The 20,349-nt window shown below is 37.9% G+C and overlaps 1 protein-coding gene across 4 annotated transcripts in view; it reads right to left on the bottom strand.

The window, feature by feature from the left end:
- The window catches only part of TAF1B (TATA-box binding protein associated factor, RNA polymerase I subunit B), a 57,046-nt gene that overhangs the window by 6,725 nt on the left and 29,972 nt on the right, over positions 1-20,349 (bottom strand). For all 4 annotated transcript variants that reach the window (XM_040598318.1, XM_040598319.1, XM_040598320.1 and 1 more), the window contains exons 9-14: positions 11,850-11,997; positions 9,567-9,744; positions 9,220-9,266; positions 6,392-6,482; positions 5,871-5,941; positions 3,512-3,737 (exon numbers count right to left, since the gene is read on the bottom strand). In XM_040598318.1, the coding sequence (XP_040454252.1) occupies positions 3,512-3,737; positions 5,871-5,941; positions 6,392-6,482; positions 9,220-9,266; positions 9,567-9,744; positions 11,850-11,997 (761 nt within the window). The remainder of the gene's footprint in view (positions 1-3,511; positions 3,738-5,870; positions 5,942-6,391; positions 6,483-9,219; positions 9,267-9,566; positions 9,745-11,849; positions 11,998-20,349) is intronic.

Below are 20,349 nucleotides of genomic sequence, written 5' to 3'. Positions count from 1 at the left end.
TTAATTATTTTGTAGCTCTCAGGGTGAAGATATTAATGAAAACTATGAGGTCATTTTATTGATGAAGTATGCAATGAAAATAGCAAACTGGACTTGCTGGTAACAAGTGTCAGACTGAACAAAAGATGACACAGAGGACAGTCTGCAGAGAGAGCTCTGTAAACATTAAGTTCAGTGACTCAGGTTGTAAAAACACCCTGTTCTGGGTTAGCATCAAATTTGGTTTTATTATTAGTGGGAAGTTTAAAATAGTAGAAATTCCAGCTGTTTCAATTTTTCAAAAGATATTTTACATTGATATGGGAATTCAGGTGCTATTCATCCCAAGTCCTATGCATCTTCCAGCTTACTAGGTACTGCCCTGGCATGTGGAGCGGCAGAGTTTAGAGTTTCCCCTCTGTCTGATTCAGAGCAGCAGTCTTAAATATTCACCAGAACAAGGACTAGAATCTGTCTGTCCCAATTTATGGGCAAGTGTGCTAATTACTAGACTATAGAATCATTTGCTTGCTCCCTCTGGCCCAACAAATATTTACATTTTACCTCAAACTGGAGGCACAGACAGACCCGCCTTGGAGTGCCATGCAAGCCACGCTTTGGGGAGCAGAGTCTTCATTTAAAGCCTCCCAAAATCTGCCAGATTGGAAATTTGAAACTAGGTCTCTCACATCTTACATCCCATCCTCTGCCCTACCTCATGTTCCCTGAAAGCTGCCAGCTACTTCCTAGAAAAACTAAATTAAATCGGACATTTCATAGGCATCAGAATGAACTAGCTGACCCCACAACCCAATGTGCTGGCTAAATTCAAACTTCATTGAGAAAGGTTGGTTGCATCAAATCTTCATTTTTGGGTTAAATAAGACACCTATGTTCTAGTCAACCCTGAGATTCAGCAGTTACAGCTCTTATAGCAATTTAGGTGTCAAATCTCAGTTTCCACTGGGAGGGCAGGGGACTGATGATATATATTCTGAGGCAAATGCACAATTACATCAATACGGTAAAGCACCTATTTGATTTGCTGGAATTACACTTTTCACAAAAGCACCTAAACACACACACATTTTTGCCCCTTCTTGTGCTATTTTTGTGCTATTTTGTACCCTAAAAGCATCTCTGAAGAGCCAAAAAAAAATTCCAGGCTATTTTAAATTTAATTTAATTTAATTTAAATATTAAGGGAAATCCATTTTTCCTCAACATCTTTCACACATTGTAATACCTCATCATACACAGAATCATTTAGGTTGGAAAAGACCTTTAAGATTATCACGTCCAACCGTAAAATGCCTATCACCTAATCTTCTATACCAAATCAATTTAGAATCCAGTTTGAAATTGAAAGCTTTAAAATAAAAGAAAATGTAAAAGCATTTCACTATTTGGCTGATCTCAGCTTTGCCAACACTGAAATCATACTTTAGTCCTAGAATTAAAGCATTTCAGCAGTCCCAGTTAAGTTACACTTATTTTTAAAGAAAGAAAATCTGTACGTTTGTTTTTAGTTCTATTATACATACACACTTGCACAGGATAAACCCTCATATCTGAGGGAGTAGATGTTGTTTTCCAAAGTTAAACAAGTGTCAGATGTATAATTAACTACTTGCATTGCAAATGATATAATGGGAAATTTAACCGGTAAGAATTTAAATTCAAATCTTGTTCCATGGATGCTGTGACAGTTTGCCATTAACATTTTAATATATTACATATGAAAATGTAGGCTTAAAAACAGACTTTGCATGAAAGATTATTCACACAAACATACAGCAAAATATCCACTCATTCAGTGTGTACATAAGATTTACGCAAATTTGTGGTAAAAGGATTATTACCTCTCCTCCCTTCAAAAAAAAAAAAAAAAAAAAAAAGGGTTCTTATTCATACAAAAGAATGAATCCACACAGCCAAAGCTCTTGTAATATAACACTGTGCTTACATTATTCCAGCCCATTTCTGTCATGGTGGATATGTGAAAGGTAATGTGAAAAAGAAAATAAGGATAAGCAAATAAATCTACTGAGAGACAGAAAAGATTGCGTACATGTAAAAGCCAGTTACTTTCATGGGGAATGTTTAATGTTTAAAAAATCAGGAATGTATCGCTAAGACTCTGTAGGGGCTATTCTCTCTTCAGCATGCCCATAAATCTTCATGTTACATACTTCTGAATATCTAAGATGTTACTCAATGCACTAATGAAATCTCATTTCACTTTTAACGTAACCCAGCCTCCCTTCCAAAAAACATGCTCCAATTGCACACACGAGAAATTCAGGAAAATCCAAGCCATCTGCAAAGTCCCCCTTTTTCACTGATACTCACCCGTACATACCTCTTCTAGATTAGGGTTTCATGATACAGTGGCAGAACCAAAGGCTGGTGTATGACCCAGAAGCTGTATCTACACCACCCTCTACTCATCTAAACTAGGGAGTTTACGAGAAACACTAATTTAGGTATTTCCTACTCCTTGGACTAACTGCTGCCTAACACCCTACGCTCACTCAGCAGGGCTTTTGCTTTCTGTGTCTGGCCATGGATGTCTGCCAGCACCCACCAACTAGAAAACTCACCAGTTTCTGCAGAATTTGACACAAAAGGAGTAGGTATTAAAGGAAGAGTGAGAGTTAGAAACAAATCAGGCAAATAGTTAAATATCCATATAACTTTGTACAAGGCTGGATTAGCTGGACTCTCATTCTCCTTGCTACTTAGGTCCTTTAAAGAAAATAATTTTACTAACAAATAGCACAACTGTTTTGATATACCCATAATTGGGGGGAAAGAAATAAATTCCTTTTCATTTGGAAACGGTTCTCTAGTAAAGACACTAACATTCCTTAGTAGCAAAAAATGTTTTCCCATATTTCTTTTACTTTTCTAGTAAAATACATGTCTTTTACTTTTCTGCTTGCAAAAAAATACAACTGTTGATTGGCGATATTCTTAGAGAAATAGTATTAAAGTCCTTTTCACTTGTAATTTTTTTTGTAAAAAATATGTTCTGGAAGCATTAATTGCCTGCTTATTTGAACTCTGCTAATTTTAACTTTAATTTTGATCAAGGCCACCACAAAAGCAGTATAAGGATTTAGAAAATTCATTTCCTATGTTTTGTGGGGGGTCAGGAAGAAAGCAATAGAACCATTTTCCCATTGTCTGGAGAGCTGTGGTGCAAGTTTTTTCCAAAATACTGTGAAGAAGGAAGTAAACTGAGTATTTGTATCTAGCTGCTACTCCTGACATGTGACTCTAGTTGTTAATTTTGTCTCATCTCCTCTCTTCTCAAAAGCTCACTTTGATCACTCTTCATATTACAATTTGTCTACTCCCAATCCAAGATGAACCATTCCCACACACCTCTTTCTACAAATGATTTTAACTATATCTGAATACATAGCTGTGTACACCCCCCCACACCTGTCATTTGTAAAAAATACATATATGGCTCTTTACTTTCAGAACTTTCCAAAATGTATTTAACAAAAATTTGAATACTTACTTCTCAGTACATAGTTTCAGTGTACACAGCCAATAGTCAGAGTTCATGGCTGTAAGTACACCACATTTTTCTTGCAAAATTCCCTTCAGGCTATGCCCGTGAAAACAACTCCCATCTGTGTTTTCTTCAGACCAACTTAACTGAAAACTTGAAGGATTTGGCTTTTCAGCAGGTTGAACTGAACCAGACAGCTTGCCAAACTGATTTTGTAAATTCACAACCATATCTGTACAAACAACAACAACAAAAAAAAACCACCAAGGCAAAAGTATTAAGTATTAGAATATTTTTTAGAGGTGATTAATACAGGAAGAAAACAGGGTATTTGTGTCTTCCCTCCCCCCCCTTCTTTCTGTTTCTTTTTTTCTTTAAACCTCTGTGTTGAATACTGAGAAACCTTAAAGGTCTGTATGTTCTTTCCCCCGTTCCATTTAAAGCTCAACTCTGTCACATGTTTTAGGGAAAGATTTTTAAAGATAATTCAAAATGCCATGTCTTTCATACCTAATGACATTAACACTGGGGCACTCCAAAACCATTCCCCCAAGTAAAACCTGTGCAATCCATGATACTGCCTGTATTTTTATGCTGATAGAAAACACATGCCAGGATGCCTTTTACTGTATTTACCTGGTTGTATGCTATCTCTCAGACCTGCTAAGATTTTTTAAGTGGTTTCCTGTGTATCAGAATTAAGGAAGCTTGGTTTCGTACACATCCAGACTTAAGGTTAAGCTTTTCATAGTGAAATTTTTGCTGCAGAAAACTATTTTGTTGGAAAAAAACCAACAGAACTACTCCACCTTTCCCCACTACTAGTGAAAGAATGACAAACTTTCAGAAGTTACTGAGGCTAAGAAGGCAAAGAAGGTGTGATGATAGATGAACACACACAATATGACCACCTAAGACTTGTTCTCCTAGGATAAAAAGCAGTTTAAAAAACACTGCTGTTGGAACTCCAATTTCTTTTTACGAACTGTACCTGAGCAAACTCATTCATAAACTGGTAAAAAAGCAGAGAAGACATCCTGAAGTAATCCAAGGACTGGGAAGCTTATCTTTCAAGAGGACACTAAGATCTACAATCAAAAACAAAGGCTGAGGAAGGTTTCTGAAAACCTGTATCTGGCACATAAGTGTTCTAAGGCCCTCTGTGTCTCTGCTATTTTAAATTTGGTTTAAGATTAGTATCGCCCAGCTACAATGGCATTATGTGATGTTCCTGCTTGCAATAGCCAGTGGTAAATCTCTGTAATCTAGAGTGGTCCTCTTCTAGCTCAAAGAGAAGCAGAGCCTGAAGAGGAACCTAGAGTGCCAGAAAGTGACTAACAAAAATAATTATTATTTTTTTCTTATAAATACAGGAATTAATGGGCATCTGAGCAAATGATCAGCTTGAAATAAACAAAGATAAACATGTTTTTCCGTGGAACATGACTTGACTGCAGGATGACCCCTATCAAATTCTGAAAAAAATTCAAAAAAATCCCAATTGCATCCTTGAAAGAGAAAACCAACATGAGTTATTCAAACCAAATAAAATTATACAACTTGTTTAGAAGTGCCTGAACCAGTCACTTCCAGAAAATGGAAGAGTACGTAAAGGGAAAAAAACATCACCTGCCACACTGAACACCTCTCTCCAAATATCTGTTACTTAATAGATACTATTAAATGCAGAATGAGGCACTTCAGATATAATTTGGTTAAATAAAATCCTGGTTTCCTGTATTTCCACAGATAAGTGGGTTTCTGTTGTTTTTCTGTTTGCTTTTATGTCAACCTAAACCCCAGTAATTTCTTCTAAGTACTTCTAGAGCTACTGAAATAGATGTACCTGCATTCTGACCACATATAGCTAGCTATTCAAGTAAAGTCATGTTCAGACAAGCCTTCCTCATTTTCTGTAGAAGACTGCAAGGAGGAGTGGGAGAGACCAGGGACATGCAAGGTCAACTGAAGGATATACTGGGATATCCATACCAAGGAAGTAAAGGAGAAAAGGGACAGGAAAGCTATGGAAAACCAACAACAATTCATGAAGATCGTGATTATATAAAGGCAGCTGACAAACCAGTGAAGACGAGGACACAGTACCCATTCTGAGATGTGGTTCAGTAGGTCATTAGGAAGGCTGGCAAAGGCAGCTTCAGTTAAGCATGAGGAAAATGTCTGAAGAATTCCAGCCACGGGTTTGTAATAGTACTACATTAATTGTACCCAGAGATGAAAGAGAGAAGAACAGGTATTTTAAGACGTAAATGTTATCACAGTCAGGGCTGCAGATTTTCTATGATGGGAAAAGTTGGATGGGAAAAGATTTCTGTGTTGCTGGGAAGAAGCAACGTTTACTCACGTCTTCTCTTAAGAACTCTAGCTTTCTTCTCGGCTGAATAAAACAGTGGCTTTTCACATCTCCATAGATGCCTACCAATAAGAGATATAAGAATTGTTAAGAAAAAGAAAGCTGGAGCAAACAAGTAAAAGAATAGCAATTTCTTACAAATAATGCTGGAGCTATTCAATTAAAATCAGAATAATCCAATAGCGCTACTAAAAGCCATTGCCTCCCCAGCACCTCAGAAGTCTTTTTTCAGAATAGGCCAACTGAGGCATGTAAGCCTAGATTTACTGTAATGAGTTAACTGTTCAGCTGTGTAAGCTACTTGTCACAGAAATTGCACGTTTAATTAATGTGCTGGATAAGCATTATGAATGTAAACAGAAAATTAAGATCGGGATTTAATTGCTCTATTCACCCAAGCTTGATAGATGGAAATGTGCAGCAAATTCCTAACCTTTTTAATTTCTGTGGGGGTCAGGATTTCACATAAAACTGTCCACCTTAAAGAAAAAAAGTACTTAAAAAACTCTTACTTTGCATTTTCTTCATCCAATTTCTTTTGCTTCACATCCAAGGAACATTTTATCACCTTGTACCACTTTTTGAACTCAAAATATGGACTACCTGAATAAAACACACATTTCAGTTTGGGAAGAAGTGAAAGAAATGTGTAGTACACAGAAGGTGGTCTCCACACAGTTACACCCTGTGTCTTCCACCTCTACACAAACCTATCCTGAATTTCATGTGCTTAAAGAAAACATACTCGATCTAACAATTCTGTAAGAAAGAGAAATGTAGAAATGCAGCGACAGAACAGCATGTCATTACAAGTGCAAAGAAGCCCTCAGCTTAGAAGAGATTTCATAGGTTTAGCACAGTTCAAATCTTTTCCCTCCTTTCTGAAAGTTAAGCATAGAGCCTACTTCCTCTCTACAAAATAAACCTGATATCCACTGTGTGAAGTGTCCTTCGCCTGTTTGGAAGTTGACTTTAAGGCATTAATGAAACTATACATCAAGCTTAGACTTAAACAAGTAAGATCTGAACAAGCTCAGATGTAAAATTTCGAGCAGTTTCATCAACTCCCTGCTACCTATGTCTATCCTACTACCCATGAAACCATACAGGGCTGGAAAAATATGCTAGACAATGGTATTGACTTGGTATCAGCTTTCTGTGTTTTTGAGCACAGTAACTTCATTCGTTGATATGTGAACAGATATTTATCCGCACATGCAAAAATATGAAGGCATATGGCATTCTAGCAGCATGTTTATGATCGATGCTCTAAAGAGGCACAGGACTGAAGTAGACCAACTGGGTACAGTAAGTGTAAGAATTTCGAACAGAACTGTGGTGTAGATTTATATATTTAAAATATAATGAACCCTTATTACCCATGGGTGGATTATCTGCACTGTGAATTAACCAGGCTTTGCATTTCTCCATCACCCCAGCTGCACTGGATGTGATGCTTGCATCGTGCTCAGCTTTGCCAACTAGCTGTTTATACCGTTTTGAAGATGAATATACTGTTCTTAAAATCAAGCTAATACACCACTTCTGCATTTTTGCTATTCAGACTACCCTGCTACGGGACAGAAATACAGCAACAGACAAATGAAGAAAGACCCTTCAGTAGTTCTTAAAATTCAAAGGTGTGGAGACAACTTCTTTCACGAACTCCTTAAACCCAGAGGTTTAACTAAGTACTCTTAAACCTCTGGGAGGGCAGTTTAGGGGGAGGTGGTGGTGGTGAAAATTTTTATTAAAATTCATATGAATTACTAAGTATCTGTGACAAGCAAAACCATTGTCAGAGACATGATGCTGCACTATAATATCCATTTACCTGGCCAGTACTGCTAGGTTGACGTTCAGATAGCTGAGCTGACTGGAAAATACACAGCCCTGTGACACACACAGACATATATACAACTCAAGCACAGATTTGGTTTGAACATAAACCATACTGTGTTTGTGGCAGTTCATGGAACACATACACACAAACACGCTAGGTCACTACAGCTGTCTACTGTACAGCTTCTAGTTGGTCTTGAAAAACTGTAGGAGCTGAAATACTATTTTTTTAATTTAAGAAATGACTAAAGAAAGGATAGTTAAACTGAGAATGGAGTCAACATAAATTGAATCTTTAAAACTCGGTATTAACCATTATTTATTTCAGCATGCTAACTTGGGAAAATGCCAGAGGCAGTTTTGCGCTCTGGCACTGATCAGTGCTCTAACAGAAATTCTCACATCAGTTCCTCTTTGCAGCTTCTCACCATCACCCATGTCTCCAACATTTTAAGGATAGGGACAACATAACAGAGCATATGGGTCATTTTGCATAGCAGATTTTCAAGTAAAAAAGCAGACTGTTCACTCCCAAGGGCAACGAGACTTGTTAATAAAGAAGAAACCCCATTAAGCCATTAATGACTTTGAGCCTCAGCTTTTAAGCAGTTGCACAACTACTCTTGTCACTATTACGTACTTCAAATTTTCAAGGGAAATGAAAAGGAAAAAACCCCAACAAAGATTCAAAATAAGTCTGAGTATCCACTTGAAAATGAGAATTACCAGTTTCAGTTAACAGTGATGACTACCTCTAGATACAGCAGTAACTGTGCTCGTGCAGTTTTATTACTGTCTTAAATTTTTAGAAAGTAACAGAAGGGTCCCAAAACTGAATGGAAGGCTTAAAAGATAAACTACTCTAATACAGCTTTGATCTTGTCTTCAGCTGTGATCTGGATCAGGCCATGGAACATCTTCCTGAAGATTTCTAATCTTTGGTTTGGTCTTTTTGCCCTCAAAGAACCATGTTCACACCATTATCTTCTCTATCTTAATTACTGCTAGCTTTTCCACACTCTCTCAGGATTATTTGGACTAAGAAAATAGATTACATCTGAAATATGTTACATACTAAGACATTTTATTTAACAAGACTAAACAAGTTTGGATTTTATCATAAACGTGGTTTGATGCCCCTAATAAGTATCTGCTATTTACGATCAAAGTGCGTTCTTTCTTTACTGCGTATCACCTAGTATGCATGAAATCCTAAAACAAGAGGCAAACAGGCACAAGAAGAAGCAGAAAGATACCTAGTAAAATGTGTTCCAAACTGCCCTACCCAGCAAAATAAGAATTATGCAGGTAAACTGAGATGTTTTTACACGAACAGGATCTACTGTTTTCTTCGAAAGAAGACTTACCTTAAAAGAATAAATGACAAAACCACATTTTTTTATATCAATAAGATACATAGTAAGTCTTTCTAAGCTTGATTACAAAGTCATTTCATTTACAAAATCATACAACTGCTTATAATAGAATATTTACGTACCTTCTTTGTTATTTTTATTTCTTTCTTCAGCAAAGTCTGAAAGTAACCTGAAAAAAAATTATAAAACTCAGGCTATTTTGTAGATCCAAATACTGCACTTCTTACAGGAAGTTCAAATACAACCATCAAAAGTTACACCCTAATTTTATTCCAAGTTTCAGATTCAAACTGATGAATTTCAAAAATAAGTAATATTTAATGTCTAAAATGCCTTCACATGTATGTTTTATGCTACTGAAATTAATCAAAATTCAAATACTACAAATTTAATATTACTAAAGAAAGAATGATCCAGACAAACATTTGGGCTATTTGAAATTTGGGCTTGGCTTTGCCTGTACACTTACCATTCATAGTTATCATCTAATAAAAACAGTAATTTGAGCACAACTACAATAACTGCGGCAGCAAGAACATCGTATTTCACTTTTCTTGTTGATTTATTTCCAGGCACAAGAGTCAGGAAATCCACTTCTCCAATACAGATCTTTTTCACCACTCGACAAGTCCAATTATGCAATTCATCTGATTAATGTAAATAAAATTCTAAAATTAGCATGGTGAGACAAGCTAGAAATACTTTTACAGTGCAAATATGTTGGTCATTTGGGGAAAATAATGCTTAGGACTTTCAGGACCATTAGACAGCAAATTTTTTCAGGCTGAGAAATATTTTTAAGAAAACTAGGCAACCTTCACTGTGCTTACATGGAAAAGAATTCTGACATATATTCACATGGGAGGAAGGGAATCACATTTTTAATAGTTTTGATGATCTGACAACATCGTTCAAGTAACACCCTGAGCACTGTGATGAGAAAGCTTATCTTAAATCTACGTAAATACAGTTTCAAAAATCCCCAAAAGCCAAAAACTTGTCCCAAACTTTTTCCCATGGGTGTTTGACTAAACACCCATGCAAGGATGGATTCAGTACTGCAAAGAGGAGCAGGGGCTAGTTTTAAAGAAGCTGGCTGGGCATGGACAGCAGCCTAATCCCAGCAGGGCAGCACTTGCTGCTACCCCGACAAAACCTGGCTAAGGTACAGACAATGCCAGCCTAGGTTAAAACTGGCTTTACACTATACAGCCCAATTGCAGCCGCTAGTGCGGGTTATGTCAAAAAGATGCAACTACAGTTCCAAAAGCAGCAGTATGGTATCTATACAGTCTCTTATTACTCTATGCTTATTTTTCTCAGATACAAATCCCCCAAATTTCTCACCTTTCCTGTTCAGCAAGAAATACAGGAGTTGATTACATCACCATCAGATTCCACAAAGGTTAGCAATGTATGACTAAGAACCACCTTAATCCAGCTATACTTTATACTCTCTTGCTGCTTACAGAGTTCAGTAGGAACTGATTTTTAATTCTCTCGTACATAACAGTAAAAGTTAAGTAAAATCTGGAAAACAAATTTTCTCACAGATAACGTCAGTATATTTTCTGTTACTTCAGATACTTAAAATGGCCTTTTCATTAGCATTTAGTGTCCCACAAAACTCTGACAATTCATTGTTTATTTTTTTTTAATTGTTAGACAACAATAGTAGTCCTTTTTCAATTTGTAAAAAAACGCTTCTACATGATAAAAAACTTAGTTGCAAGGAAAAAGTCAAGGACAGTATCTTCTTCTACAGTAATTTTCAAAAAGTACCTAGCTTTGTATTTCTTTGTAACAGATCTGAAAATACCAAATTTCTAGCTTTTTCCTTTATTCAACTGATACTTCAAAATCTGAAAAATAACGCGATCCTCTACAGGATCACAACACTGGTGTAATACTACAAAATCAGAATTTCTACTCTGGAATTTTAGCCCTCAATCTGTTGGTTATCTTCTCTTTATCCAACTGTGAGCAAACAGAAAAGCCAAGTAGCTTTTTTCAATGTAACTAATTGAAAAACAAGACAATGCCCCCTCCCCCCAACTATTAACAGTTGGAATGCTCTGAGGAAAAAAAAAAATAATTTACAGGCTATTTGTCTGTACAACTCATCTTCAGTGACAGCGGTATTTGATAGAAAGCATGGTAGCACAACAGACAGTTCACGTATTAGGACTTACTGGACTTCCTTTGGCAATTCAATATTCAAGATATCATTTTAGCATAAACAAAAATATTCAATTTTTATGCAATATGCAATTTCAAAACTAAATCAGAAATTGAGAGAGCAGTTGACTTGTCACATGGCATCACTTGATAATATTAAAATTAATGCTAATATGCAATACTATAGAATATAAGGTCAATATCATATGTGAGAATTCCAGTGCTAAGCAATCAGGTCCCAACTTCAAGAATCATTTAGCTAAAGTTAATAAATCACATGAATTCAGTTAGGGCCTCTTAGTTCACGTGGATACTGAAAGATCTGAAATTAAGTATCCACTCCAGTCTTAGAGAGCCAGCACCAGAGTGCCCCTGCATATCTGGGCCTATAGTACATACTCTAAATGTTTGATGAGGGTGCTTTCTATAGAAATTATCTTTCAGTTCAGGCTTAAATGGTTATAAATTAGAAGGAAAAGTGTAGGCCCTTTTAAAGTAGTTATTCAAGTCTTTTTGGTAGAGTCTCATAAACCAAAGAAAAATTTTATCAGTTCAGGTTTGGGAAAATATTTACCAGGTAAATTAGCTTCCATCAAGTACTTCATGCACAACATGTCTGGATGAAGAAAGCAGCTGTCTGTTATATCCGGAAAACGAGGTAGGTCTAAAAAGGCTGCAAGCTCTAGCATTTTGTTGTATACTTCTTCATATGCAGGCCAGGACTGAAAGACAGGGTTAGAGGATGTTATAAATTAGCTCTATTACTGCATTGATTAATTATTTTAAATTAGTTATTGACATTACATTCTGCATTATTTAATACAGAATTAACAGCCTCTTCTAGCACTCTCTATGACTAAACACACATGCAAGAATGGAGCCAGACTGCTGTACTGCAGAGAGAAACGTGCTAGTTTTAAAGCCCATGACATAAATAAGGAACAAATAGAGAGTTGCTGCAGACCTGCAACCAACCCACTATCTTTTCTGTGCAGTGATCAATACGTCTCCAGATGATCCAAAACTGAAAGAGAATTGGGGAAAAAAATACAGGTACAATTGAGGGTGAACTCACTGAAAAGCTAAGAGATCACAGAAGCACAGATGGGTGGAAGTTGGCAGTGACTACTTAAAATCATTGGGTCCAAGCCCCTGCTTGGGTGAGCTAGAGCAGGCTGCCCAGGACCACGGCCAGACAGATTCTGGATATCTACGTAGATGGCAGCTTCACAAGGTCTGTGGGAAACCTGCTTCAATGTTTCACCACCCTCACTGTACAAAAGAAAAAAAAGATTTTGGTTTTCCTTATGCTTAAATGGAATTACTTCTATTTTAGTGTGTGCCCATTTCCTCTCATCCTATCACTGGAACACCCTAAGGAGGATCTGGTTTTCCTCTTGTGCACGCTCCTGCAGGTATCACATCACACCCACTCCGAGCCTTCTCTTCTCCATCTCCAGTCTGAAAAGCCCCAGCTGTCTCATCCTCTCCTCGTTTGTCAGATGCTCCACTCCATCATCTTCACGGCGCATTACTGGACTAAGCCTCACTATGTCTGTATCTCCTTCGCACCGGGGAGCCCAGCACTCCAGATGTGTCTTACCAGTGCTGCCTAGAGAGGGTGGATCACCTCCCTTGATCTGCTGCTTCATGCAGCCCAGGATGATGTTGGTCTTTGCCACAAGGGCACATTGCTGGCTCACATTCATCTTCACAGCATCTTCTCCATCAGAGCTCTTGGGGTCTTCTCTGAAAAGCTGCTTTCCAGCTGATCAGCCCCCCAGCATGTGTTCTGTCTGCGGTTATTCCACAACGCATATTTATGCCATTATGTATCAAGAATGTGATGAATATGAGGCTGACAGGCCTTTAGTTCCCCAGATCCTCCTTCCTGACCTTCTTGAAGACAGGGGAGATGTTTGCTTTCTTCCAGTCCTTAAGAAACTCCCCCAGTCACCATGACTTTTCCAAAATTATTGACAGTGCCCTTGCGATGACACCAGCCAGGTCCCTCAGGGCTTGCGGCAGCATCCCATCACAGCCCACCAACCCTGACACGGCCAGTTTGCTTGTTTATTCCCTAACCTGCTCCTCGTTCGCCAAGGGTGAGTCTGCTTCCCCTAGACTTTCCCACTGGTTTCAAGGACCTGGGATTGCTGAAGGGCGCTCTTCTCAGCAAAGACAGAGAAAAAAAGACATTAATTGCCTTAGCCTTCTCTTGGTATTTGTGACCATGTCCCCATTCCCATTCAGCAGCAGGCTCACATTCTCTATAACCTTTCCACGGAATCTTTAATGTAATTTCATTTATATTCATTCCATGTTTGCATGTGTATTGATGAAAATAAATCTGCGATTCTCTTTTCAAAACTACTGACTGCATGAAAATGTTAGTTCTCCCAACTTCTACTGAAGTTTCGCTGCTAGAGGCGGACACAACTTAGATTTTGACACACTTATTATTCATAATGAACTCCACAGGACCTGAAGTTTGTGTAAGTATGGACTGTAACATTTGACCCTTATTTCTTCATGCCTGAACTGTTTCATTAAACATTCTTAATTCTCTGTATTTTAAATGACCACTTGAATTTACCTGTTGAAGTAATAACTTTCAGTTGTTCAAGCTACTTTACCATTTTAAATATATAAAAAGCAACAGTTTTTCTGCTTTAGTTGGTGGCAGAGCCATTCATCATGTATTCATATTTTATGCAGTCAATATTTGCAGAAGGTACTTTCCTTTAATAGGAATTTAGCAGGGGGTTACAATACATTACGCACAGGTTCAAAACTTTTCCTGAACAAGAAAGAATTCAGGTTTCTGGTGTTGTTTTTTTTTTATAGGCCAGATTAAAAACAGAGCAATCATGTTTACAACAACCGTAATACTGAAATAATGTGTTTTTATTCAATTATATGGTTTCACCTATTTTAATACAAGCTGTGTAGCCAATGCTAAAATCTTGTTTTGTATGATTGCCAACATTTCCATTTCTTTTTCTAAATTATCTCCCCTCAGACTGCAGTTCAGACTTGCTTAACTGCATGAACACATGCATAAGCAAATGAGTAATTCTGCTGTCACTTACTATTACACATGCAACTTCTTGTAACAGTTAGGAAGTTGTATCATGTTAATTATATTTTCTAAACAGTGTTAAAAATTGGCTTAGACTGCTACAGGACTACCTTGAGAAACAAGAAAAACACGCATTACCAGACTTATACAAAAGACTGGGCTCACAGTACCTTCCATGTCTGTTAAATAGCAGTACTGAACTGAATACCAAAACAATCTTCGAACAAAACCTGAACCATATGTAACTTCTCTTGAGTGTATTTGGAGAAAAATTAAAGTCCGAGATAATTCACATAAAAGCATGACATAAATACTATTCCTAATTAGATATACAGGAAGTATATTTTTCCCTTTAATGAAAAGCAGTTGAATTAGTAGCTTCTTAACAATGTATCACAGACGAAAGTAAATTATGACACTGGGAATTCAGTCATTTGAAGCATTCTCATTCTCAAACATTAAACTATCACTAGTGAAGTTATCTCAACAGTCTAATTTAACACAGAGGTACTTTATATAGGTCTTAAACTGGAGGACTCAAGGCAGACGTCTGCCTGTATGACGGTATATCTGAGCTTCTCTCACTGCATCAGGGTAAGGAGACAACTTTCCTATCCTAGGTCCTAGTGAATCATCCTTCCCTCTTCATGCCCACCACCGACTTCTGTTTCAAAGCTTCTGTTTGCAATTTTGAGAAGGCAATTCAGTTCTTTTTCAAAACGGATAGAAAATGTTCTGCTTTGCAATGACAACTATGCTTTCTTTTTTTGAAGAGCAAACACAAGTGGTGTAAAAACTACAAATATAAATTGATACCAAGAGCTATCACTTGGCTTATTTTAAAAAGTGTTAACAGACAAAAACTGGTTTTAGTAGGTGTGTGTTCAGAAAGAGGTATGAACACAACTGGGACGTGCAGAGCTAGGAAGGGCATACTAATCCACCAGAAAGACCAAATCAATTGCTACTTTCCAGGGCTTAACCCCCTAAGCTCAAAAACACTCACTGTAGTAGTCATGTTTCTACAACACAGTGCTGAGTCATGACAATGCAAATTGAACTGAACACCACACTTCCAGGAGTATGCAGTAATCTCGTGAACTGTACATTGCAGGCATAAACTGGATCCAACACAAGATCACATCTCAGCTGAGCACATCGTAGCAAAGGGCTGAAGGCTGAAAGGTTGAGGACTGAGGAGACTACAGACTTACTACTTCAGTAACTGAGCACTGGTAATTTTCACCAGTCACCACATACCCTGCTTATGCTCTGTTTAATTCTGAAAGAGCTGGAGTTCATATAGCAAATCTCTTATTCTGCAAAGTTTCATACGTACTGGGAGGGTTAAAACAGAAAGAACACCCACAATTCACACTACCAACATAGTAAATGTTAGGACAACAGTAAGAAAAAGCAAAATACAGCAAACAAGCAGCTTCAAAATTATTAAAAGTTATCACCTTCTACCTAGCTATGTATCTCTGCCAGAAGAAAAGAACCTGATAAAACAAGTCGCACTGAAAGTCAACCAGCAAGTTAACTAGGAAAGCAGATCCAGAGCTGGGGCCTCCCTCCTTCAGGTGAAAAAACTCTGCCTCCAGCACCCCGTGATTAAACCCCAAGGGAGGAGTACTTGGACAAGAGAGGACAGTGTTAGATCATACGCCACACACTCTCCAAGTGTAACTTTCACTTATCCAATCATAAATTAAAAAATGTTGTGTTGCATATTTTCAAGTTGTAGTTCTGTGTTAAATATCAGGACAACTCCCCTGTCCATCAGCACACGGAGTTACTGAGCTCTCACCTTGTTTTGAGAACCTGGGAAACATTCCACATATAAAACAAAGTTACAAACCCTTGAGGGCACTTAATAATTTCAGGAAGACTGACAGAAAATCCTTTTAAAGTTATGCCACCTGTTAGCCTTTTCAGGTGTTTCGCAAGCTGGGATTTCTTCAGGACCGATCAACAACGCTGACAGTCTATAACTTGTCTAGATTGGGTACAGAGGTGACCAAGAACTTTTCTTAACAGCTTTGTTTTTAAAATCTTTGTCTTATTCCCACATGTGACAAATAAAGTAGCTTCAGTTCTTCCCCAGAAAGTGGTACAGAAGATTAGTACTGCTTGAGAAGAATTTTTTTACTTTTCGCCCTGCCACCCCTGACTTCTGCTGAGCACAGGAGAACAAAATACACACTGTTGAGTTGGTGAAGAAGTGTCTAGAACAAGATTTTCATGCTGATAAATATTCATTAGCCTATTTAAATCGGTTGCCTTTATCTTTCAAAGTTACACAGAATTTTTCACCTGTATTAGAAAAGAACAAGCTGGTTGTCAGAAGCAGATGAGCCAAACTATTAGCATGATAATCAGATCATAGTAACAGGTAATTGTTTTGGGTAAGCCAAGATTGCAGCCTCTCCTACTTGTTTGGACAATATCAGAATGTTGCTGATCAACAAGAAGAAAACAGTATGCACTGGCTGGCTTTCTAGATTAACTTGCAGGCTCCATAGTTTCTCGCTTTAAATGTGGTCTGACGGACTCTCTTCTTAGATGACAGTATAGGCCACTTCCTTCTGCATCAGGACAATACCCCAGCAGGCATTACTTAAGATAGCCACAGTTCAGTTTATTTTATTGTGAAAATGTTCTATCCTTCCTGAAAAGAAGTAATTACCAGAGTTGTTTTAAATTCTCCCCTTCATATTTTTCCCCCTCCACACTCCTCTCCTGTTCAATACTTTCTTTGCAGCACAGTTCCCTCCTTCCTTGTCATCCTTCTGCCTGTGAATTTCCATCCTGGGAACCCTTTCTTCCCACGCCTGCACATTCTCTAAGGCTCTGCCTTCACCTGTGCTGCTCACATTCAGCAGTGCTCATCATTCCAAACTGATTCTTTTAATGACCATTTAATACTGAAATCTAATAAGGTCCAACTTCATTTTTTCATTATCGGATTTTTGTAGATGTCTGGGAATCTGTGACATCTAGAGTTTGGATATGCTTGCAATTATCCCAAACCCGGCAAGGCTCCATCATTTTTAAGACAACAAATTCAACCTAGATCAAGTCTGAAAAAGAGCGTACCAAACTTCTCAGGAAATGGTCTAAGCAAGCAATTTAACATTGGAAAACATCATGATGAGGGTTCAAGAAGGGATTTTTGCAACACAGTCCAGAATTTTGGTTCAATCCTAGTGTAAAGCAAGGCACGTCCATTAAAAAAAAAGGGGGGTATTTTATGTAAAAGTAATAAACAAATGTATGCCCTAATGTGTGTAAACATCTTTGAATGCAGCCTGCATTCCCAGGAACCCAAGCTAACATTAATGTAAGGTGAAATTAGGTACCAACAACAAACACAGAGTGCCCTTATGGGGCCTGGTTCCCCTTACTTTGCTTCTGCTGCTCAACTGGTTCAGATTTAGCTGGTTGTCTGCAGCATAAGCCTGATGTGGGATAACACCAGCCACAATGCACACACGTTACATAAAAGAATTGACAGCAAAGGCAATAGCTGTATCAGCTGTGAAATTTACACCCAAATTCGTGCTGAAAACTGAATGAAGTGACCTTGCGAACCAATCGCCCCGTACTAGTTTCTTAATGCAGTTGGCAAGCCCAAACTCCTAGTTTACTAAAGACTATTCTTCTTCATGTTTTTAGTTTACTCTCACAGTACCACCGATCTGGCTACCTCCCATACAAACACACACACTCCAATGAATCTTACTGATGCATTTTTTTAAAATGAGTTTTTATTTCCCCCCCCCCCTTGCCTAACCTCTCAGGGACCACCACCATCCTACCTGGAACAGCAGCAAACTAATACAACAGCCATCACACACACTAAGTGTGTTTTAACACTGTGAATTATTATGGATACAGCAAGCTTTAGAAAATAAACAACACTCATGAAAACGTTTTTTGCCATCTAACCTAACTGGAAAAAAAATGAATGTAGACAACTCTGTTGCACAGATTCTATGTAACCTCTTCATGAACGCCTTCTTTGCCAGAGCATAAGGTATATTGAAAAGATGTATGCAATGTTCAACAGGAATCTTTTAAGAGTCCCTTCCAACCCATACCATTCTACAATTCTATGACATTATAAGCACCCTTACTACTGCTGTATAGAAATGTCCCAGACTTGTTAACTGCTGGTGAGTGTGAAAGTACACGGGAGAGAACCGCTGCACCCTGCTCCTACATCCTTTCCCTGGTCGTTATTATAAACAGGCCAGATTCAATGAGCCTCGAGTCTGACTCGGTGCAGCCATTCTTATGTGGACTAAATGAGCGGATACATTTCTTCAAACCCTGATATCCATGAATCACACACAGATGGTGAGGTAACAGCGAGAGGGTGTGCCTGGAATTATTAAAAGGGAACCAAAAGACAAGAATAAAGACAGGTGAAACTGCTACAACTCCATTTAGGTAACTGCTAAGAAATACACAGCTTGTCAGACTTCTTCCACTAGAAAAGACACAAAGAGAGCAGGCACACAATTAAAGTTGCTGCTTTACGAGCCTGCCATCAAGTAGAAAGGATAACTGAAAGATTAACACAGGAAAACAAAATCAATTTGTCCACCTTGAAGACAGGCAAATAGGTTGCCCAAGTTATCTGCCTGGCAACAAACAGGCAAAGGTAAAAAAGAAAAAGTCAAGATAACATTTGAAAATCATTCACATCACACTGGCAGCCTCTCTCTTGCTATCTCCCTTGAAACAGTTTCAGCCGAAACAGCTACCACATCTTAAAAACCCAGGCTACTCCTGATCATTGTTGCAGAGGAAGGACTAATTTTAGAAGATGACTCAATAAACAAGGTTTATGCATTTTTGAGAGGAAAAAAAATATCTAGGTGTGCTAGGATATTGGACTGCATTAAATTGACACAGGCAGCTTTTACTGAAGAATTCCAGATGGCATGTGGACGAGCCAGCAACCCACACACAAGAGAAAAGCTAACTGAACATCCAGTACAGATGTACTCCCTTACTGGGGGCGGGAAATAAGAGGTTTTAGTTGGATGCCTAGCAGACCTTTTAACAGGCTGCTTTCAGCGGAAGACACCTTTTTCATTACATGATCCTGGCTAAAGTGGTTTTTGAATAAATGAGTTTCAATATTATTAAACCAAGAGAGAGAGAGACATGTGCTTGAGCGTTAGCCTGATCATGCTCAAAAGCTAACTGACAAATACCACTTTTCTAAAAATTCAGTCTTTCTACATGGAGAGAGTAATCCAATAAGGAGCTGAACTGTCACAACGTATTGAAATCTAAGAATCTGGGAAAAAAATTTATGGAGTTCATAAATATTTTGGTAGGTTTGTTTTATTTCTTCATTAAGTAATGCTTAAAGACAGGTATGGACAAGCTAGAGTTTCTGTTACACAACAGCAAGCTCCCATGATAAACTTGATTACAATAACCCTTTCAGCAGTGAACTTCCTCCTCAGCTTTTTTTTTTTTTTCCTCTCCTTTCAAATAAAAGCTTCACCCTTGCTTCTTTTCATTCTGTACTACCTTCTATCCTGAACAAGTACTGCATGCACCTGTTAAAATGCACAAAACCCCACAGAGTTAGACAGAAAATAAAAATTCCCACAGATGGAAAGAGACCCACCCCCAAGAAAACTAAGATTACAAGGTTATCTCAAACACCACCAGACCAAAGCTGGAATCACCGCTTATTTTGGAAAGTAAAAGCAGCACAGATGATTAGAAGAATTTGTATGGCTACAATTTTATACCTCTTACAATATTTTTTAAATAAGACAGAAACTGGTGATTCTTGTTTAATTTGAATTCTTTAAATAGTTACCACTAAAAAAAAATCATATGGCAATTAACCTCATTCAAATTTCAGTCGGGAAAAGAGGCTCTTATACATCAGACCTTGAACATTTTGAGAAAAGGACCTCAGCAAACAGAGGAATGTGTCTAAAAGCCAGCCTCGTGGATA

The sequence above is a fragment of the Falco naumanni genome, chromosome 6 (assembly GCF_017639655.2).
Source record: "Falco naumanni isolate bFalNau1 chromosome 6, bFalNau1.pat, whole genome shotgun sequence".
Classification (NCBI taxonomy): domain Eukaryota; kingdom Metazoa; phylum Chordata; class Aves; order Falconiformes; family Falconidae; genus Falco; species Falco naumanni.
This window is presented reverse-complemented; position numbering and strand designations above follow the sequence as displayed.